Source organism: Oncorhynchus kisutch, linkage group LG28 (genome assembly GCF_002021735.2).
Source record: "Oncorhynchus kisutch isolate 150728-3 linkage group LG28, Okis_V2, whole genome shotgun sequence".
Taxonomy (NCBI): Eukaryota; Metazoa; Chordata; class Actinopteri; order Salmoniformes; family Salmonidae; genus Oncorhynchus; species Oncorhynchus kisutch.
The window spans coordinates 5100238-5122453 of record NC_034201.2 but is presented as its reverse complement, the minus strand read 5'-3'; the positions used below and the strand labels follow the sequence as shown (position 1 = coordinate 5122453).

At 41.4% G+C, this 22216-nt stretch overlaps 1 protein-coding gene across 2 annotated transcripts; it reads left to right on the top strand.

The window, feature by feature from the left end:
• The first annotated feature begins 3374 nt into the window (after positions 1–3374).
• On the top strand, positions 3375–22216 carry LOC109883616 (fibroblast growth factor 13-like). Of its 2 annotated transcripts, XM_031807857.1 has the most exons (6): positions 3375–3936; positions 4353–4463; positions 15909–16019; positions 16221–16324; positions 18223–18421; positions 18993–22216. In XM_031807857.1, exons 2-6 carry the CDS (start codon positions 4406–4408, stop codon positions 19133–19135), a joined length of 615 nt encoding a protein of 204 aa, XP_031663717.1. In that variant the 5' UTR covers positions 3375–3936; positions 4353–4405; the 3' UTR covers positions 19136–22216. The 2 variants fall into 2 exon arrangements, with proteins under 2 accessions (XP_031663717.1, XP_031663716.1); XM_031807856.1 differs by lacking the exons at positions 3375–3936; positions 4353–4463 and adding an exon at positions 13135–13880.

Below are 22216 nucleotides of genomic sequence, written 5' to 3'. Positions count from 1 at the left end.
AGTTAAAACCTAACTGTTATTATTAAATCTATTGGTCTATATATTTTGCTGATTCAAATGTAATTGTTCATACATTTTTACTAATTGAAGACAAATGTGGTCCAAACTTGGGCAACATAACAAATATTGACAGTTGCTGCCTGACTTTTGTCAACCCTGTGTTTGAAGTGCAAGACCGCTGAATAGTGGTTATTCAACCACAAGGTTATTTCCACTCTTGATATAAAGGTTAAAAATGGCTGTTGTCTCTTCCTAGGGACGGTGCCAGCTCAGGCTGATGAAGTTCTGCCTCGCTAATTATGTGTCTTTTCCAATAACTAACTGCCCTGCTGTTTTCCCCGTCTGAGCTTTCGTGACCTTTGGATGATAAGAGTATAAACAGGGCACTAGGCCTCTAAAACAAGCTACACGCAGTCACAATGTGAGTGTGGTACTACCAGCAGAACAGGCAGTGTGAAAGCATCAGAACAAAACATAGGACATGGAAACTATTGGGAATATTTCTAAAATGTACAACTACAAAGTCCTTATTAACCATTATATAGTTTTGCACAGCTAACAGAATGTAAGATTTATCATAGACGATGCTGTCATCTCCCCAATGGACATTGACAGCACCTGTATTCAAGCAATGATCTCGTTCACAGATAAATATATTTTGCGTAGAAATTACAATGACGAGCTGAAATATGAATTTGGTTCCTGTTTATGAAAGCTTGGCCCTTTGAGTCGGTACCAATGATGTACTGCATATTAACCCTGAATTGCTGATGCTATGTATTGGCCATTGAGAGGATATGAAGCCACTGGTCGGCCATATTGGCACTATCCAGTAGGAGCAGTCCTCCATAGGAATGAATGGAATTAAATGTTTCAAGGACAAAATAACATCTATTTAGGTATATTTGTGTTGTAGTGGGGACAGTAACATTAGTACTCTCTAAAAAAAATACTTTAAGGAAAATGTTTTATGTAGTTACACAATGAGTAAGTAAATACACAATGATTAACTAAAACTTGACTATATACACGGTGCATCAGTACCGAGTCGATGTGCAGGGGTGAGAGGTAATTGAGGTAGATATGTACATACAGTATACTGTAGGTAGGGATAAAGTGACTAGGCAACAGGACCAGCAGCATATGTGATGAGTCAAAAGAGTTATCAAAAAGATTCAATGCAGATAGCTATGTAGTTAAGCAATAGCTACCCGGACAATCTATTTAGCAGTCTTATGGCTTGGGGGTAGAAGTTGCTGTATGGTGTCAGAGAGTCTTTGATAATTTTTTGGGCCTTCCTCTGACACCGACTGGTATAGATGTCCTGGATGGCAGGGAGCTTGGCCCCAGTGATGTACTGGGCCGTAAGCAATACCCTCCCTCTATAGCGCCTTGTTGTTGGATGCCAAGCAGTTGTCATACCAAGCGGTGATGCAGCAAGTAAGATGCTCTCAATGGTGCAGCTGTATAACTTTTTGAGGATCTGAGGGCCCATGCCAAATCTTTTCAGCCTCCTGAGGGGGAAGAGGCATTGTCGTACCCTCTTCATGACTGTTGGTGTGTGTGGAACATGATAATACCTTAGTGATGTGGACACCAAGGAACTTGAAGCTCTCAACCTGCTCCACTACAACTCTGTCGATGTGGATGTGGGCGTGCTTGGCCCTTTGTTTCTTGTAGTCCACAATCATCTCCTTTGTCTTGATCACATTGAAGAAGAGGTTGTTGTCCTGCCACCACACTGCCAGGTCTCTTACCTCCTCCCTGTAAGCTGTCTCATCGTTGTCGGTGATCAGACCTACCACCGTCGTGTCGTCTGCAAACTTAATGATGGTGCTGGAGTTGTGTGCGGCAACACAGTCGTGCGTGAACAGTGAGTACAGGAGGGGACTAAGCACAAACCCCTGAGGGCCCTGTGTTGAGGGTCAGCATGGAGGATATGTTATTGCCTACCTCCTGTCAGGAAGTCCAGGATCCAGTTGCAGAGGGACGTTTTTGAGGATCCTTAGCTTAGTGGTGAGCTTGGAGGACACTATGGTGTTAAACACTGAACTGTAGTCAATGAACAGCATTCTCACGTAGGTGTTCCTTTTGTCCAGGTGGGAAAGGGCAGAGTGGAGTGCAATAGAGATTGCGTCATCTGTGGATCTGTTGGGGTGGTATACGAATAGGAGTGGGTCCAGGGTGTCTGGGATGATGGTGTTGATGTGAGCCATGACCAGCCTTTCAAAGTATTTCATGGCTACAGATGTGAGTGCTACTCATTTAGAGTCATTTAGGCTGGTCAGCGCATGCTCTGAGTACGCATCCTGGGTATCTGTCTGGCCCTGCGGCCTTGAATGTTAACCTGTTTAAAGGCAGGCTAACTCACAGCTAACTACACTTACCCTGAATGAAATTACTAAGTCAACGGGTTGAGGACCAATGAAATCAGAATCCCTCCCTCTTGCAAAGATTGCGTCATCATCCCCTTCATTTTAGAAAGACGACTGATTAAATATTTTATTCAACAAATGTTTTTTGCTGTTGTTGTAAAAACAAAAATAGTCATGTTAAAATATATCACATTACACATTTAGTAATGACAGAATGCATTTGAAACTTCACACACGGTAACACTTTCGTATGACTTAATAACATTATTGCTGTAACGGCTGTCGTCGAAAATGTACTTTAATCTTGTTGCAACATAATATCAACAAAAAAAAAATGTTGATTGTGGATGCTCTATCAGGAAGCTATTGGAATCCTATTGGACTGCTTTCTTTCATGGACATCAAAAGTAGGCTCATCCTAACGGATCCTGTAGGATTCTCGCAATGTTGTAAGATTTTGGATCGCCTCTATCAGAATCCTATTAGTGTATAGCTATGTTTTGAGGAAAAAAATCCTTAAGAATGTAACATATATATATAGACAATTCCCATAAACAAAATGTATTTAAATCCTATAGGAGAACAAAAAAAACTCGAAATCCTATAGGATACTATAGGATTCAAATACAAGGATCCAATTACAATGCAATTAGAATCCATTAGAAAAAATCTTATCAGATTTTGGAACCAGTCCTATTTGGACTGGTAGGATTCTATAGGATTCTATCCTATAGGATTTTATATACAATAATCTCATTGAAAAATCCTATCAATGTGCTGAAGTCTGGTCCGGACTATGGATCACATATGCCCACTCCCCCCCACTGTCTGTGCCCTTCACCACTTTATGTTACCCTCTCTAATATCTGTCTCCCTATCTGTCATTTCTTCTGTCCTGTCAACAAAAATACAATAAAATAACTCAGACCCCCCCCCCCCCCCAAAAAAAAAGTCAGTTGGCCTTATGCCTAATAACCCCAGTCAATCTACTCTGCCCTCAATCTTGTAGGCTGTAGTTTTGAGCCAGTTACTCTTGATTAGTTCGTTAGTATAAGAACTAAATGGACCTCAGAAAGTCATAATGATCATGACAGGAAAGAAAGCCAAGACTAAGATAATAAAATGTTCTAAGTAGGCTTACCACTAAATACTTGTGATTATATAAGCATTCGTAGTCGTGATAATCACAACCTAAAACGAAGAAGTATGACAGATGATGATGAAGATGATGATTCTGATCACGATGATGATGATGAATCGGCTGTCACGCGTTATTGAAGTCCTTTTTGGAAGAGGCTAGTGCCTGTATTGGGAGTAATAATACAAATACGGGGAGCATTCATGCATTTCAGATGATTTAAATGTCGTTTTATTCATTTTGACTGTTTTGTTTCAATGAAATCTCTTTAAACAACTTGACACTTGCACTGTGAAGTTGGCTCCTTGGAATCTTGAGTCCCGGATAGTGTTCTTCAGAGTCTCGCAGGCGCGGACCTGTGTGGCTGAGTGGCGGCTGCGTTGTCGGTTCTTGTGGAAGGACACGGAGGGTTACTCAATCTTGGTAAACTACCTCCGTTCACTTGTCATTTTGTATCACCTGCTATCAATTTGACACCTTAGAAATATGATCATTTGTATCAATGTGTGTATGTCTCGGTTATGGCAGTTTTGCTTTGCTTGCAAAAACGTGGCGGAGTGGTCTGAGTATCGAACTGTTTTATGTGGTTTACAACAATGCTGAAAATATCTTCTTTAATATTACATTAAGATTACGTGTTTTACTGGACACTGAATTCACATGGTAAATTATGTTTTATATATTACCTCTCTCAATAAATCAAGTCAGCAGACTCCCTGGCTAAACGACCAGTAGTTTACGGTCAAGTAGCTTATCCTTAGTGTTTTTGTGCCACAGAGCCCCACCTGATGATAAATAAAAAAATCTGAAACCGTTTTACATATTCTTGTAATTCGAAGGAGAACCAGTGTGGCGTTGTTCTGCTGGGTTGAAGCTTTACCAAAACGGCTCTATGAGTGCGAAAACGGCGAAACAAGTGACAAAGGAGGAAAAGGAACATGCAACCAGAGGTGAGTGATCAGCCTACCTAAATGACAGAATGTATAGCCTTTAGGGATGCTTTATGTTACTTTCACTGTAATGTAGGGGTTTAACATGAAGTCGGTTAATGATCTTTCAACTAAACGAATTCAGTGCACCTCATCAATATAATATCACAACGGTTTTGACTATTATCAAGGTTACCTACACACAGTCGATACGATATACAAATAACAAGGAGAAACGACTGGATAAAAATGTAAACATTGTAGGCTAAACAGAATATGCCGTGTGCATGGAGAGGAGAGACAGACACCCGGTCTGTTATGACAACTGTAGTGCGTAATGGAGAGGTTATGGTGGTTCACTGCGAGGTGCGCGTTCTGGACAAATATTTATGTCATGAACAGAATCTCCGCGGGAAACGCCGCAATGGAAGCTGGGAAAATAAAATTGCCATGGAGACAAAGGAGGTAGTAGACCGCGAGTTCTCACTGCTTTCACTACAGGGAGTACACCAAATGATGTATATAAACCCTGGATTGCTGATTCTATGTATTGGCCATTGAGAGGCTTTGAAGCCACCGGTCTGCCATGTTGACACTCCCCAGTTAATGTATTTCAGTATTTTTTTGTTGTAGTGGGGACAGTAAAATTAGTAATCTCAAAAAAATATATACTATAAGTAAAATATTTGTATATATTTTTCCCTTTTGCATTTTTAAGTTTGCAATAAGTTGTCTGAAAAATGTGGCAAAAAAAGAATGTAGACATTAATAAATGCATTTCTATTAGGTTCCAAAATATTTTTACACTGTGGGGGAGTGCCAAGATGGAGGCACGGTGGCTTCAACACAGCCCCTTAAAAGTCATCTAGTATATATATAATTCATTGAGTAGACCTCTACAGGGAGTAGACCTAACAGGGTTTAGACTAGGAGCTCTCATAATGACATCATATTCATACATTAGAAAAACAATGGTTCATTCATAGCATTCACATGACTAGAATGACTAAATAGTAGCCTAGGTGGCTACTAGGTAATTGTAGCTACTCAGAGTAAGGATAAATCAAAACAGTTATCTGGTAAGGGTACAACAAAACATCTCTGCTCGCTCTCTCTCTTTCTCTGGTAGAAGGTTAGATGTCATTTAGCCAGTTTCTAAGGACCCCAAAGGATCTTAAATTTTTTGACTTTGCAGCGGATTAAGTTAGTGTAGACTGTAGACACAAAGTAATTTAACGTTTATAAAATCATGAGAATTAAGGAGGTTAAATAAAGTGCAGATAAAGGAACAGAACGGTTGATAACATAAGGATTTGAAGTTGAGATGATGCCACTTTCAATTGCCTTTTTCCTTAAAGGATGCTAAAGGTGGGTATCTTCGGTAATGTTTCAGCTCAGCATCCATACTCGATTTTTCCAGACGGACTGTCAAAGGGGTGTTTGTGTTGTGTTTCAGGCTCCAACATCTTCTATAAACATGTTTTATATATATCATTTTTGTCCCATATGAATTGGTGCTTTAAAGCCCTGTTCTACGCTTTAGACATGAACACAAGTGACTGTCAATTGTGACAGCGTAAGCCACATTATTGTGGACTGTTATTCGGCAGATGGAGGTCTGCCTCTGCCCATAGCCACAGCAGACCCTAGGGCTGCAAGACTGCTGTCTCTCACCGCCCACTGATCATGTGTGGACACTAACATATCCATCCTGGCAGTTTATCATCAGCATTAAAGTGTAGGAAGCTGGAGATAATGTAACTCACCGCAATTTAACTACATGCATATCTTTTTTTATTCTGATTATTACCGTTTCAACATATCCATTTATGCCAACTGATCATTTATCCAAAAACACAAAGCAAATTTTGTATGGACAAACTAGAGGTATCAAAAAGGCTTTTATTGAAGACATTTAAATCCCATTTACACCAAAAACCCTCTGTCCAAACTCCTTCGCCACCGGGTTACACATGACAGGAGCCTATCGACATGTGTCTTGGCAGCACAGTCACTCATCCTGAGTACTGGCAGTGCCTAGTCACAATTTTCCAGGCCAAATGGTGTGCATTACCTCCAGAAGAAAGATGCTCGGGCAAAAAGATAATGGACACGGGTGTTCTTCCTTGATCTCGCAGAATATTCTGCTGTCTCTGGTGAGAGAGGGTTATATAAATCCACGTCTTACTGTGTGTGTGTGCAGTATGTGTATTGTTGGTGCACAATCGAACTCATTTTATGGTAGGATATATTATAACCACGGTGCAAGACCCTGGATTATGTTCGGTTACGGCAGGATTCTAGCCAATCTGTGGAGGTGGTGATTATTGAGTCCCCCTGCCGTAATACGTGTCACAAAATCTTCTGCTGCCGATTGAAGCAAGCCATCAGAATGGGAAGAGAAATCTCTCCTGGGGTTTGACCATGAAAATGTCATGTTTGCACCTGGTTTGTCTTTTTGATATACATCTTTGGGCTTTGCTTGAATTCAGTTGTCCTTTGAATGGCATGTTGATGTCATTCAACAGGATTAGGATGTGCTTTTTTCCCGGCATTGGAACCCCCCTAACCCCAGCCTGGATGCACCACAGTAAACGTACAATGCTTTTTTTCCTTCATGGGAGAAGTAGTAGGTGATGATGTCTTGGACCACATTTTTGTTTGTACATAAAGTGTGTCAGAGTAGTAGTGCTGATCCTAGATCAGTACTCATATCCTGACCCACTTTATGAATATGGACCCTGGAGCCCCACTTACTCCTAAATGGTTTTACTTTCATTTGGCTCCATCTAGTGGAGAGTGTTCCAGTTTGACGAGTTACAACTCAACGGGGATAAGTTATCACCAGTTTGTAATACTGCACATAAGAGGGCATACCTGGTATGCTGGTGTCCTTATAGCCTACCTTGAAAATACAATCTGTAGACTAAAGAATCTGAATCGGATTGGAAAAGAACGCCCCTGCCCTGAGATGAAGTTAAATGGTAGAGATTTAATGGTAGAAATTGAATGGAAATGGTTTCCGGAAAGCAGGCTATTGTGTCTACCTTGAAGTTTTCCCCCAATGACTGTGGAAATGTTTATGTTTGTGGTCAGTTAGACTTTCTATTAGAGTTACCTAATGATAGACAGGGTCGGAAATATGACTGCAGCTTACAGATTGTAATTTATATATACTATATAGCCCACTCCCCGCACTAATTATGACTCATTCTAATTATTGAAAGATTTGATCATTTCTCTAATGCAAAACCGTTGGCCTACTGTTCACCACGATGACGACCATCTGTGTCGTAACAGGAAGAAAGAGCACTTCCTTATTACTTCTGGATTTAATGAGTCGCGAGTAAAATCTTTAAAGCTGGAATCCTTAATGGTGAAACTGCCACGTTCGTTTGCGATATTACAACAAAGAAGTTACTCCAGAAAATGAACACTTGCAATAGAACAGAATGTATGTACTGTACATTTTGTTTGCCATGATGCACAATGTTCCCCCAGCGCTCCCCACCTATGCTTCATCAAAAAAAAAAAAAAAAAAAAAAAAAAAATGCTGTGGGGCAGAAAGTGGCTCTGTTCCCCCCTAGTGCAGAATCCATATTTAAGGGGGGTGGATTGCTTGGCTTCCACTTTATTTCCACGGCTGTTGTGGGAGTGTTGTAGTCTATGTTATGGATACCTGCGATCTATTTGATGTTTAGATCAATTCAGCCATGAAGACATCAATGTCACAGTCCATAACATTCACACTTTACAGTATATGTAATGCCAGGGTGAATAAAATGAACATTTGCCATAACAAAGGATAGACTTCCAAGCCAGTATATGCCATGTTATGTTTGTAAAGTGGTTCCCTTACTTTCCTGCACATCAGCGTAGGCTACAGTGGCCCAGTGATATGCATGTTTTTTTTTCCCGATCAGCGATACCTTGGGATAAATCATTAACGAGCGTTTCTAAAGTCATAATAATGGCCTTCCACTAATGCTCTATAATGATATCCTATCACAACCACGTGCACAGATTTAATGGATGGAATGCCTTTGAGAATTGTCGGTTTAAACTTCGGAAAGTCCTGCTGAAACATTAACAAAGGACTCTTCCTTGGCGAAGCATGACTTTCCCTCTGCGGAGATCAACATCAGGTACGCTCACTTAAATACGTTTTATTGTTAAAATATAGAATCATCTTTATGTTTTTAAAATAAAATAGCAAAAAATGAGTTTTGGGGAGGAGGGGCCCGATTTAGCTAAAAAGTGTCGTACTTTTCCCATTCAATTCAATCAAATATTAGGCTTAGCCCACACTCTTAGCAAAAAGGATTTCAAAAGGGTTCTTCGACTGTCCCCATGGGAGAACCATTTTTTGTTCCAGGTAGAACCCTTTTGGGTTCCATGTAGACTCTCTGTGAAAAGGGTTCTTCATGGAACATAAAAAAAGGTTCTATGTGGAACCAAAAGGGTTTTTACCTGGAACCAAAATATGTTCTTCAAAGAGTTATCCTATGAGGACAGCTGCAGAACCCTTTCAGGTTCTAGATAGCACCTTCCTTTCTAAGAGTGTACTGAGCCTACATAGCCTAATGCTCTTGTTGGCATACTGTAGGTTGAAATAGGTTGACGCAGTTTTCCCCTCCTGGAGTGCCTGTTGTGAGTATGAGTGTTGTCTACGGTGCTGATCTTAGAGTAACGGTTCCTGTCCATTGTGCTGAGCTCAGAGGTAACATCCCTGTCCCTGGTGCTGATCTTGTGACGTTTTTGCTCACGGTGCTAATGTAGTGACATTCCCTGTCAAATATAATTTAATAGGTATTTCATAGAAATAGTAGTGTACGTTTGCGCTGTCGAAGGTGCTAAAGTTAAGTGACGCTCCCTGTCCAAGGCACTGAAGTCATAAGTGATACTCCCTTTCCAATGTCCTGAAGTTATAAATGACGCTCCCTGTCCAAGGTGCTGAAGTGACATTGTGTTGCCTTCCTGCGATATGTGATGTTAAAACATTTATCTATTCACAGTTTAACTGTTGTTGTTGGTATGGGTGAGGTTGTTATTTTACTGTTGATACGAGAAGGCAAGAATTAGGTCATTCTAAATGTGAGTGATTCTCTATGAACTGCAGGTGATGCAATTGAAGAGATGATCTGTGTTAAGGGCCTTAGAGAAGGCAATTGAACACCAGAGGAAAGTAAACAGAAAATCAAAACAACAGTGCCACTAGTATAAACCTAGATTTATACCACGAATCAAGCAACTAAAGGGCTTTAAATTTTATGGAAATCATTCATCCAAATACAAAGAAAGTTATAATGGGGGAAAGTTATACTAGCCTACGTGGACATTTTATTTCACATTAGATCTCATTAAATCTCAATCGAAGAATATGATTGGTTATGCTTTAATTATTCATCCAAATAAAACCAGGAGACGCCACTCATTGATCCTCGAATTTTCATTGACCTGAAAGGACCTATAGGATATATGGCGCCAAATCCGAAACCACAAATACATTTAAATGCATTACAATCTGATGACGGGTGTGGTTGTTACCTGAGTGAAGACAGGCACGGCATTGACGTTAGATAGATTTTACCTCAGGATGAAGACCTATACCGTAGTCCTTCTGGAAACCGATGAGATCTCGGTTTATGTTCTCGGCGCTTCGGGAATGCACCGATTGAATGAACCTTTTGGAAAGTATATTATGCAGATTCATATCACATGACCACATCCCCGTTGGAGAGGGGACAGGGAGCGGAATGAGGCATGATCTGCCGCAAACAAGTTAGTCTTAGCAGAAAACACTCAACTGGACACACCTCCCTCTCCTGATTATTTTTGCGATGAGGACATATGCGACATCAGAGCTATCTATGTATATCCCTGGATTTATACAATACAACGTTTTCTTGAATTGTTTTTGGATCAGCGTCTCATGCCTGTCATATGCTTATATTCAGTTACCTGTTTCTCCTAATCAATTTGGACAAGACTCCTGTCTATTGCGCAATTCATACCGCAGAGTTAGGGAGGTGAAAGGAGTAATGGCACCACTAGTATTCTGCCAGCAGCACAAGTTATGGCGTCACTTTTATATGGTCATGAGGAAACCTTCAAAATATAAGCCCACCACTTTTCAACATAATTTTCACTCAGCCATGAAGACATCAATGTCACAGTCCGTGACATTCTCCATTTACAGTACATTTAATGCCAGGGTGAATAAAATGAACATTTGCCATAACAAAGGATAGACTTCTAAGCCAGTATATGTTTGTAAAGGGGTTCCTTTACCTTCCTGCATGTGAGGTTGAAAAGTGTCCGAATTGCCCTTTAATAATGAAATTATATTTAAATATACATTTGTTATTTATTTAATGTAGTGGTAATTACATTGTTTGATATCGATATGAGCAAGGCGTATCGTGATATTGGTTTATTCTTCAGTGTTCTGTAAAAAAAGCTTACATAACTCTTCCTGCATGCGCAACGCCCTCCAACAGACCTTCTCACAGGCTGCTTCTCATTCTTTAAAAACCTCCACTAAACCTGAAACAGGTTCCTTAGCATACTTAGTTGCCTGCTGATGGGCCATCAACTGTGGATGGGGTTCCCATTGTATTTAAAACTGTTTAGATAGGTTTATGCCACCATAGCACACCTGGCCCAATGGGAAATCCACAAGCAGTTGTCTGGACTATACAGAAACATTCAACACAGTCGCAATGTGTTAATCTACAAACCGACATATCAATATTGAATCGAAAAAGGCAAGTGATGTCGATATAGATTTTCCATATCGGTGCCATCATTCATTGTATTTATTTATTCAATGAGTGATTGAAACGAATCATAGAGTGTGTTAGACCATGCATTTTTAGCCTAAACATTTTATGAAACGGGGGACTGAAATGAATGAATGTATCCCAGTGTGTTAAAACGGGAATTAACTGACACGTTTTATTAAATAAATTCCAGTGCTTCTCAGAATATTTTCTCTTTCGATTGTTATTGTGGATTGTCAGAAAAAATGCCTTTGCTGACGTTCATAGACAATCACCATAATATAGATTGTAAATTATCTTCTCTCTGTTATTGTTTTTGAAAACTAGTTAATATACCTTTACTGTATACTGCTAACCTTGTTAGGTAAGCAACACATAAAGGCCTGTAACTTGTAAATAATTGTGTCCATTGCTGTTCTGAAAGCGTGATTATACTGTGTACTAATAGCCTGGTTGATATTCATTACGTTGACCTTGTAAATAAACACGATTTTCATTTTGAATAAAATGTTTGCAAAGTGCGTTTGTTTTTTGAGTGTTGATTAGTTCTGCGTGTATATCGGCATTGACTTCAGGACCACGGATAGCACCAGATCATTGTAAGGCGGTTTAACCTACAATGTTCCTATTAAGTAGTTGAATTACTGAGAGTTGTTGATAGAGTTCGTCCTCGTACATTTCAGACCCACATTTCACGACACAGGTACTCTACTTAAAAAAAAAATCTACAGTCAAAAATGTCTTCTGTGTTTCAAGTGCAGCGTCATCAATGAATTGCAGTGCATTGAGGAGGAAGAGAAGAACGTGCTGCTGGGTATTTAGACCACAGTCCCCCATTAAATGGCACCATATATAGATAAACTATATGATGTATCTTTCTCTATAAGCCCATATGTAATTGCTGGGGACCATTGGATTGGTTGTATTAGAAAGTCCTGCTGGGTATTTAGATCACATTTCCTCATGAAATAACACCATACATAGATTCTACAGACCCCACTGAGTAATCCCAACCCCCTTTTTACCTCGGCACATTGGATCGCTTTTTCTATATAAGCCAATATGTAATTCATACACAGTGTATGGAGAGGGTTGGCCCAGACCAAATTGGCCCAGACCGATTTAAGTTTTGCAGACTCTATTGAGTAATTCCAGTTACATATATTTGTATTTCATTAAAAGTGTATTTCTTTAAATATAGTCTACACAATAGCTTTCAATGTACCAGTATTGGTGTAAGCCTTCTAAAGTGGTTGCAATGCTGTGAAAAACATTTGTACTGCACTAGAGTACTAAATATATATATATATATATTTCTAAAGTTTAGCGTGTCTTTGCAGGGGGACTCTTATTTTTAAATTAAAGAAAAACCTGTGCTCTTGCAGCCAGCATAATATCCTGCTGCTAGGAGAACGGTAATAGGGGAACCTCTGCACCAAAATGAGGCTAGACTCTCTCTCTCTTTCTCTCTCTCTTCTCTCTCTCTCTCTCTCTCTCTCTCTCTCTCTCTCTCTCTCTCTCTCTCTCTCTCTCTCTCTCTCTCTCTCTCTCTCTCTCTCTCTCTCTCTCTCTCTCTCTCTCTCTCTCTCTCTCTCTCTCTCTCTCTCTCTCTCTCTCTCTCTCTCTCTCTCTCTCTCTCTCTCTCTCTCTCTCTCTCTCTCTCTCTCTCTCTCTCTCTCTCTCTCTCTCTCTCTCTCTCTCTCTCTCTCTCTCTCTCTCTCTCTCTCTCTCTCTCTCTCTCTCTCTCTCTCTCTCTCTCTCTCTCTCTCTCTCTCTCTCTCTCTCTCTCTCTCTCTCTCTCTCTCTCTCTCTCTCTCTCTCTCTCTCTCTCTCTCTCTCTCTCTCTCTCTCTCTCTCTCTCTCTCTCTCTCTCTCTCTCTCTCTCTCTCTCTCTCTCTCTCTCTCTCTCTCTCTCTCTCTCTCTCTCTCTCTCCACAGCATAACATACATGATTTTTATACCTCATGGCTTTAACAGGTTCTATTTACCGTAAGCCATACTGGCTCCAACCCGGAGGAGAGGATTGCTTGTGGTTGCTGCATCAATGGCACACACAACTATGACAAGAGTTGTTTCATTGACTGAAAAACAATTTGAGGACTGCATTTTTCTCACGTAGAGTGGACACATCACAGCCATTGTGTGCATGCAAGAGAAGCTGCAGTGATCAACAACAAATCAAATGTATGAATTGGAGGGACTAGCTGTTGATTCACAGCTGAAGGTTTTTCTGCTTGGAATATCCAGAATCTTCTTTTCCAGCTTTGACAATTAAAATGTGTAGGCTAATATAATGCTTTTATTACACACCTGAAGGCTATCATGGATTATTTGGTTGACTTAAAAACAATACTACAAAGACTGCATTGGATAATATTCATTGTTTGGTGAGCGGAGGATCTCAAATTTTCTCCTGGGACGTTTTGTCATCACCAAGCCGCCAAGCTGGCTATGGCCGCGGCGATCGCCAGCTCCCTCATTCGGCAGAAGAGGCAGGCGAGGGAGCGGGAGAAGGCGAATGCCTGCCGCTGCGCAAGCAGTCCGGATAATTGCAAAGCAGGGGACAGGGGACCCTGTGAGAAACCGAGCAAGCTGAACGTGTTCTCACGCGTCAAACTCTTTGGCTCTAAGAAACGGAAGAGAATAAGGCGACCAGGTGTGATCTTTCGACTTAACACAAAAAAAACGGTTATCATAACCATCATCATCATCAGCGGTGTAGTGATGCCTGGAGAAGTGGGTATACTTTCATTTTGCTAATAATTTCCCAAACGGTCAGCCTGGAAAAAGGAAAGGTGCACTGTGTGAAAAATTCTATGAGAAACAGTGACATACACTCTGAATGACCTAAAATGATGAATCCCATATTGGTCTTTCACAGTCAGGCCAACCCAAGCCGTACTGTGCAATTAGGCTAATTGTAGGCCTACTATTGAAACAGATAAATGAGGCTGTCAGAAATGTACAGGTTTAGCATTTTTCCCATTTTCTTCAGGTTTTTGGTCTCACAGTCACACTTTTTTAATAGAAAAAAACGACAACATTTCATGTTCTAAGTCGATAACAAACCTTAAACCACATCAGGAGACCATTTTGGAGGTTTGGGAAAAATCTAAGAATTTTAGATTTTTAAGCGCAGTTACCGTTTAATTCAAGTGTGCAGGCACCTAGCACTGTTGTTTGGTTAGTGGTGTTTCTGTAGCACATAAGATGGAGTTTGCCAAAGAAATTGCCAATGGGATTGATGCAAATAATCATGATATCATTCTGCCAGGTAGGCATAGGCTACTTTGTAGCTATTTAAAATTTAATTGAGAAGGTTTATGGGAAAGCCTTTTTCCTCTACCAGAAGCCGGTTAGGCCTATCATCGCCATCGTTACATTTTTCCTGTTCCTTAATTGTTGAAACCTGGATGTTTTACTTCATATTATGAGGCATGTCTTACCTTGCTTTAAAGTAGCCTATAGCCAAAATCCCACCATAGAAACATGGAGGCAAGTATTTTATAAAGACTTCCTCATTATGTGTTCTCCTGTTCTATTGGTTTTCTTTCCACTTTCTTTCATTGTCTAGCAGCCAAAGGCATTATCCTAGTCATATTAGCATCCCATGATAGTTGTTACATCTTTAGATCTCCCCTCTTCCTAAATGTATGCTCACGTGCAGTACGCATTTTTAGAACAGTATTTATCCGCAAATTGCACTTCGGAACATTTGCACATAAGGCCTACCGCTGCACCTAAAATGTGAACCAATAATAGTTGGCCAACATTTTAAGATAAACATTCTGATCTGGCACGTACCTCCACCACACTACTCTGATACGCATCATGGGGACTACGAAGTGAGTATACGCAATGCCCGCTGAAAAACAAGTTGGTATACCCTTCACTACACCACTGATCATCACCACGAACACCAACAGCACCACTTCTATTCCACTTTAAAGCGTGAAGACCTTGGAGTAATGGCACCTCTGTCCAAATGGTGATGTTATAGCATACAGTGGGGCAAAAAAGTATTTAGTCAGCCACCAATTGTGCAAGTTCTCCCACTTAAAAAGATGAGAGAGGCCTGTAATTTTCATCATAGGTACACTTCAACTGTGACAGACAAAATTAGAAAAAAATCCTGAAAATCACATTGTAGGATTTTTAATGAATTTTAGATTTTTTTTTGTTGAATTTTTGCCCCACTGTAAGAAAGACCTTATTTGACGACCTAATCCATCAAACTCTGGTGATCCTGCAAGTCCATGCACTCATCAATTCATTACCTCACTCGAACACTTAAGACACCAGCAATACGTTCAGTGTCATTATCGGATACGTGCACAACACCTTCACACTTCCATGCTTCTGTTGTGCATGAAATTATCATCTAAACAAGCGTTACATTCAAAATACATTGCACCGTATCCAGAAAGCTAGTGCACCTGTTTTTGAATATATGAATGAGCTTCTATGAACGATCCCAGGTACCCATCACACTGTCTGGGTTTGTGCCTTAGTGTGATGTCTATGGGATGCCTGAGGTTCCCCCGGAAAGTTTACTACTGACTGTGAAGCCGTGGTAAACGAGTAGCGTTGGACTATAGACTTGGCATATGTCCAATCTCTCCTCTCCTCTCCTCCTCTCTTCCCTCTCCTCCCGTTCTCCCATTCTGCCCTGTCGTCTCCACAGAGCCCCAGCTCAAAGGGATAGTGACAAGGTTGTACAGCCGCACAGGCTTCTACCTTCAGATGCAAGCTGATGGAACCATCAATGGAACCAAGGACGAGGACAACAGCCATGGTAGGACTGTGTGCATTTGACTGTGTTTTTGCCTTTAATTCGTGCCGATTTCAGATTATTGTTATGTCGAATTCAAGAAGAAATGTTGGCTTGATTTTTTTTGCTCAAACATTTCCTGTAGCTGTATTTTCACTATTGCATATTGAGTATAATGTTTCTCTTATACAGTATACCCTCTCTCTTTTGTATTCCACATTGCAGCTGTGTTCAACCTCATTCCTGTTGGGCTGCGAGTTGTGGCCATCCAGGGGGTTCAGACCAAACTCTACCTGGCCATGAACAACGATGGCTTCCTGTATACCTCTGTGAGTATCCTTCCTTCCCAACCACAACATTGGGTCTCCTACACGCAACACGCAGGTTGTACAGCACATTCGGAAAGTATTCAGACCCCTTGGCTTTTTCCACATTATGTTACATTTACAGCCTTCTTCTAAAATTGATTAAATACATGTTTTACCTCATCAATCGACACATAATAACCCTTCCGGCCAAACTGAGCAATCGGGGGAGAAGGGCCTTGGTCAGGGAGGTGACCAAGAACCCGATGGTCACTCTGACAGCGTTCCAGAGTTCCTCTGTGGAAATGGGAGAAACTACCAGAAGGACAACCATCTCTGCAGCATTCCACCAATCAGGCCTTTATGGTAGAGTAGCCAGACGGAAGCCACTCCTCAGTAAAAGGCACATGACAGCCCGCATGGAGTGTGTCAAAAGGCACCTAAAGGACTCTGACCATGAGAAACAACATTCTCTGATCTGATTGAACTATTTGGCCTGAATGCCAAGTGTCATGTCTGGAGAAAACCTGGCACCATCCCTAAGATGAAGCATGGTGGTGGCAGCATCATGCTGTGGGGATGTTTTTCAGCGCAGGGACTGAGAGACTAGTCAGGATTGAGGAAAAGATGAACGGAGCAAAGTACAGAGAGATCCTTGATGAAAACCTGCTCCAGAGAACTCAGGACCTCAGAACGTGGCGAAGGTTCACCTTCCAACAGGACAACAACCCTAAACACACAGCCAAGACAACGCAGAAGTGGCTTCGGGACAAGTCTCTGAATGTCCTTGAGTGGCCGAGCCAGAACCCGATCTAACATCTCTGGAGAGACCTGAAAATAGCTGTGCAGAGACGCTCCCCATCCAACCTGACAGAGCTTGAGGGGATCTGCAGAGAACAACGGGAGAAACTCCCCAAATACAGATGTGCCAAGCTTGTAGCGTCATACCCAAGAAGACTCGAGGCTGTAATCGCTGCCCAAGGTGCTTCAACAAAGTACTGAGTAAAAGCTCTGAATTCTTATGTAAATGTGATATTTCGTTTTTTAATTTTTTTTATACATTTGCAAAAATGTCCCAAACTTTTTTTTTGCTTTGTCATTATGGGGTATTGTGTGTACTGTAGATTGATGAGGGACACAAGCAATTTAATACATTTTACAATAAGGCTGTAATGTAACAAAATGTGGAAAAAGTCAAGGGTTCTGAATACTTTCCGAATGCACTATATATCACAGTATAGTAATTGCCTGTGTTACTGAGCTAGTTGATTACATTGAAAGTGTGTGTGTGTGTGTGTGTTTGTGTGTTGCTGGATATCTCGTGCCAGAATGTGGTTTTGTATCAATCTTTACCAATGAAAGTATTGACTTTTGTCTGGCAATCGAATGAGTCAGTGTTTTCATAGCGTGCAGTTTAAAAGTCACAATCTGAGCAAGCTGTGAGAGTGATGGATGGCTCATGGTGGCTCCAAAAATCAGAGATTCCCATCCTAGGCTTATTCCCAGTATGGCAAGCGAGTTCAATTCAGCTCACCAGTCACAACTGAGGTTTTCACATTGTAGATTTGCTGCTGGGCACTGTGTGGCCGGCCTATCCTGACTTGTACGTAAAAGGTTCCCAAGCATAGAACTGGAATTGGTCCCAACTGCATTTTAGCTCAGTCTTCTGTGTCCGCTTTCAACCCGATTCTGTCAGTGTTTCATTCCAGTTAGTTGTTTCCATCCCTTCTGTCGTCATTTACTCCCCCTTTGGGCATTTGATATGAATGGATAGCCTAGGTGAGAGTGAAATGGCTGAAACTAGGTGGAGCTTTCTCTCTCTCTCTCTCCTCTCTCTCTGTTTCCGCTCTCTCTTTATTTATTTTCTCACATACACACATTCCCCCTCCTGTCTCTCTCTCCTCGCTGTCCCCCCTCTTTAGGAGCACTTCACCCCAGAGTGTAAGTTCAAGGAGTCGGTGTTTGAGAACTACTACGTGACCTACTCCTCCATGCTCTACAGACAGCAGCAGTCAGGCAGGGCCTGGTACCTTGGCCTCAATAAAGAGGGGGTCATCATGAAGGGCAACCATGTGAAGAAGAATAAACCAGCGGCCCACTTCATCCCTAAACCACTGAAAGGCAAGTGGGCCTTTTTCTGCGAGGCTTTGTGCGTCTGTGTTGAAGTCTGTTGGTGGGAACCCTGAAGTGGCTCGTTAGAAAGACTCACCCTAGTATATTTTCTTTTGGCGTTTTACGGAAGAATGTTTGTCAGAAGCATAATCAAGTGTTGGGGAAGCTACTCTGGAAATATAGTTTACCAAGCTACCGGTTACTTCACACCGGCAGAAGTTCAGCTACACTAAAGCGACCCTTATGAAACACATTGTTTACTTAACTAAAGTTACTTTGAAAAAGTAGTTCCCGACATCCAAACTACTTTCGATGCCGATAAAGAAAGGAAATTCTGGCCTACTTTATCCATATTTACTTTCTGCAAAAGAAGTAGTGCGTAGTTCCAGTAGTTAGCTACACTGCTACATGGCAAACAAAGTATTTAACTACTGTAAACACCACCAAGATTTGAATGTGGTTCAACTACCACCAAGCTGGAGCAAAATGTAATTACTACTCCCCAACACTGTGCATAATACAGATAACCAGACTTTATCTTTACCAAACGTGAGCTCCTCTCTGCCTCTTTCTCCTCCAGTTGCCATGTACAGAGAACCCTCACTCCATGACCTGACCGAGTTCTCCCGCTCCGGCAGCGGTACTCCCACCAAGAGCCGCAGTGCATCGGCCTTGCTGAACGGAGGAGGGAAGACACTGAGCCAGAACGAGCAGTCCACATAGCTGTGGGGAGTGCGTCTCGGGCAGAGAGCGGCTCTCCCAATCGTACAGTAAGCAGACTCAACTGATCCTCGTCCAACTGATCAGGTGGAGAGCAAGGGAATTAGCTTAGCTTAGCGTGTACTGAAACCACTGTGACAGACTATGACATCATCAATGAAAAAATCCATGGGTTTCTGCGGGTCAAATTTGCTATGAACTTTGATACAAAAGGCCTAAACCATTTTGCTGGTCTGGAGTATATATTCTTCCTTGGATTATTCTTGAGCATATGTAGCGTATTAGCCATGTATCTCTTTCTCCAAGGGTCTTGAGAGGGAGAGTTACTGGCCAGTAGCTTCCATGCCTCCTAAAAAAAAGCAATTTTTTGGGGTGTTTGAGTCCAAGAAAGCTGTACATATCTGCAAGCCTTCTGCATCGGTCCTACTATCTGCCATATACATTGCTTGCCAGCCATACCAATTGCGTTAATTTGTTCCTGTGTACCAAAGACTCAAACCTGTTTCTCTGGTTTTGCTGAAGACAAAAAAAAGTCTGAAAAACTGTGGACTAATCGTACTACATACTATTTACAACATACTGTTTGGCAAAAAATGTATACAATAAGTAACACATTTCAACATACTAGGCTCACTCATACTGAAAATGCCTCATCTAATGCAGAATGCAGAACTCTTCCCCTTATCTGATTATCAGCTGTTGCCAAGCACACGTTGGTCTGAAAATATGTTTCTCTTCCCCCCCCAATAGCATGTAGCGAACTCGTACTAGATGAAACGTGAAATGACTATGACATCGTGGCATTTAAAGCGAATAACATTTTCGAAATTTGACACCCTATAACACTTTGTGTCGAACGCAAGTAGACTATGAGTAGGACACGGGTAATTGGACACGGCCAATGTGTGGTTTATAGGGACTTGTTTTCACAGACCCTCCTCTGTTTATCTATATTATTTGAAGAGTCTGTTTCCATCTTCGGTTATTACATCCGAAAGCCTAACTAGTGACCTCTTGAGTTTTGGGAGATCTTGTTGTTTGAATAGGCCACTTATATCAACCCTTTTACAGCATTGTGTCATTAGTAGGCTCCTTTTCCATTCTAGGGGACATAGCAAACCATGAACGTAGTTTCATAGTGTATTTAGATGTGTTTCGTCATTTGTTTACGTGTATGTGTCTTACGTGCTTGCTTTCGTGTATGTGCAAGGATAACAACATAATCCTCGATAAAAAATAATGTACAATCAAAGTGGGGATTATTAGTGAAATGGAGGGCTCGTCCAGATAAAATGATTGTATGTATTCTCCTGCATTGTTTTTTCCTTCCCTGGGGCCAAATGCACTGAACAAAAATATGAATGCAACCTGCAACAATTTCAAAGATGTTACTGAGTTACAGTTCATGTATGGAAATCAGTCAATTTAAATGAATTCATTAGGCCCTAATCTATGGATTTCACATGACTGGGAATACAGATGTGCATCTGTTGGTCATAGATACCTTTAAAAAAAGGTAGGGGCATGGATTTAAAAAGAAAACTGTCAGTATCTGGTGTGACCACCATTTGCCTAATGCAGCGTGACACATCTCCTTCACATATAGTTGACCAGGCTGTTGTTAGTGGCCTGTGGAATGTTGCCCCACTCCTCTTCAATGGCTGTGTGAAGTTGCTCAATATTGTTGGGAACTGGAACACACTGTCATACACGTTGATCCAGAGCATCCCACACATGCTCAATGCGTGACATGTCTGGTAAGTATGCAGGCCTTGGAAGAACTCAGACATTTTCAGTTTCCAAGAATTGTGTACAGATCTTTGTGATATGGGACTGTGCAATTATCATGCTGAAACATGAGGTGATGGCGGCGGATGAATGGCACGACAATGGGCCTCAGGATCTCGTCACAGTAACTCTGTGCATTCAAACTGCCATCGTTAAAATGCAATTGTGTTCGTTGTCCGTAGCTTATGCCTTCCCATACCGTGACTCCACCTCCACCATGGGGCACTCTGTTCACAACGTTGACATCAGCAAACCGCTCCGCCTCACAACGCCAGACACGCTGTCTGTTAATTGCCCGGTAAAGTTAAAACTGGGACTCATCCGTGAAGAGCACACTTCTCCAGCGTACCAGTGGCCATCGAAGGTGAACAGTTGCCCACTGAAGTCGGTTACGACGCTGAACTGCAGTCATGTCAAGACCCTGGTGAGGCAAATGAGCATGCAGATGAGCTTTCCTGATACGGTTTCTGACAGTTTGTGCAAACCCACAGTTTCATCACCTGTCCGTGTGGCTGATGCTCAGATGATCCCACATGTGAAGAACCCGGATGTAGAGGTCCTGTGCTGGCATGTGAGGCCATTTGGATGTACTGCCAAATTCTCTAAAACAACATAAGAGAAATTAACATTCAATTCTCTGGCAACAGCTCTGGTGGACATTCCTGCAGTCAGCATGCCACTTGCACGCTCCCTCAAAAGTTGAGGCATCTGTGGCATTATGTTGTGTGACAAAATGGCACATTTTAGAGTGGCCTTTTATTGTCCCCAGTGCAGGGTGCACCTGTGTAATGTGCATGCTGTTTAATCAGCTTCTTGATATGCCACATCTGTCAGGTGGATGGATTATCTTGGCAAAGGAGAAAGGCTCAGTAACAGGGATGTAAACCAACGTGTGCACAAAACTTGAGAGAAAGAAGCGTTTTGTTGTGCGTGCCGGAACATTTCAGGGATCTTTTATTTTAGCTCACAAAACACGAGACCAACGCTTTACATGTTGCGTTTATATTTTTGTTCAGTATAGATGCTGATGTCTACCATTTGGTTTGATGCATTGATTTATTGACACTATTATTGCATGGGACACTGTGGACCTCTGGGAACTAGCAGCATGATGTACTACTGTAGGTCTAGTGTTCTTATTATCTATCTGTTTTGGACTCTGCGTTCCAGTCTGTACCAGACTACTAGTGAATGATCCATAGCACAGACACACGTTTAATCTGGAACCTTCTTCCAGTTTGTTATTTGTTGTTCTAATGAAAAAGCACTGAATAAAATGTTTATAAGGAAATGCGA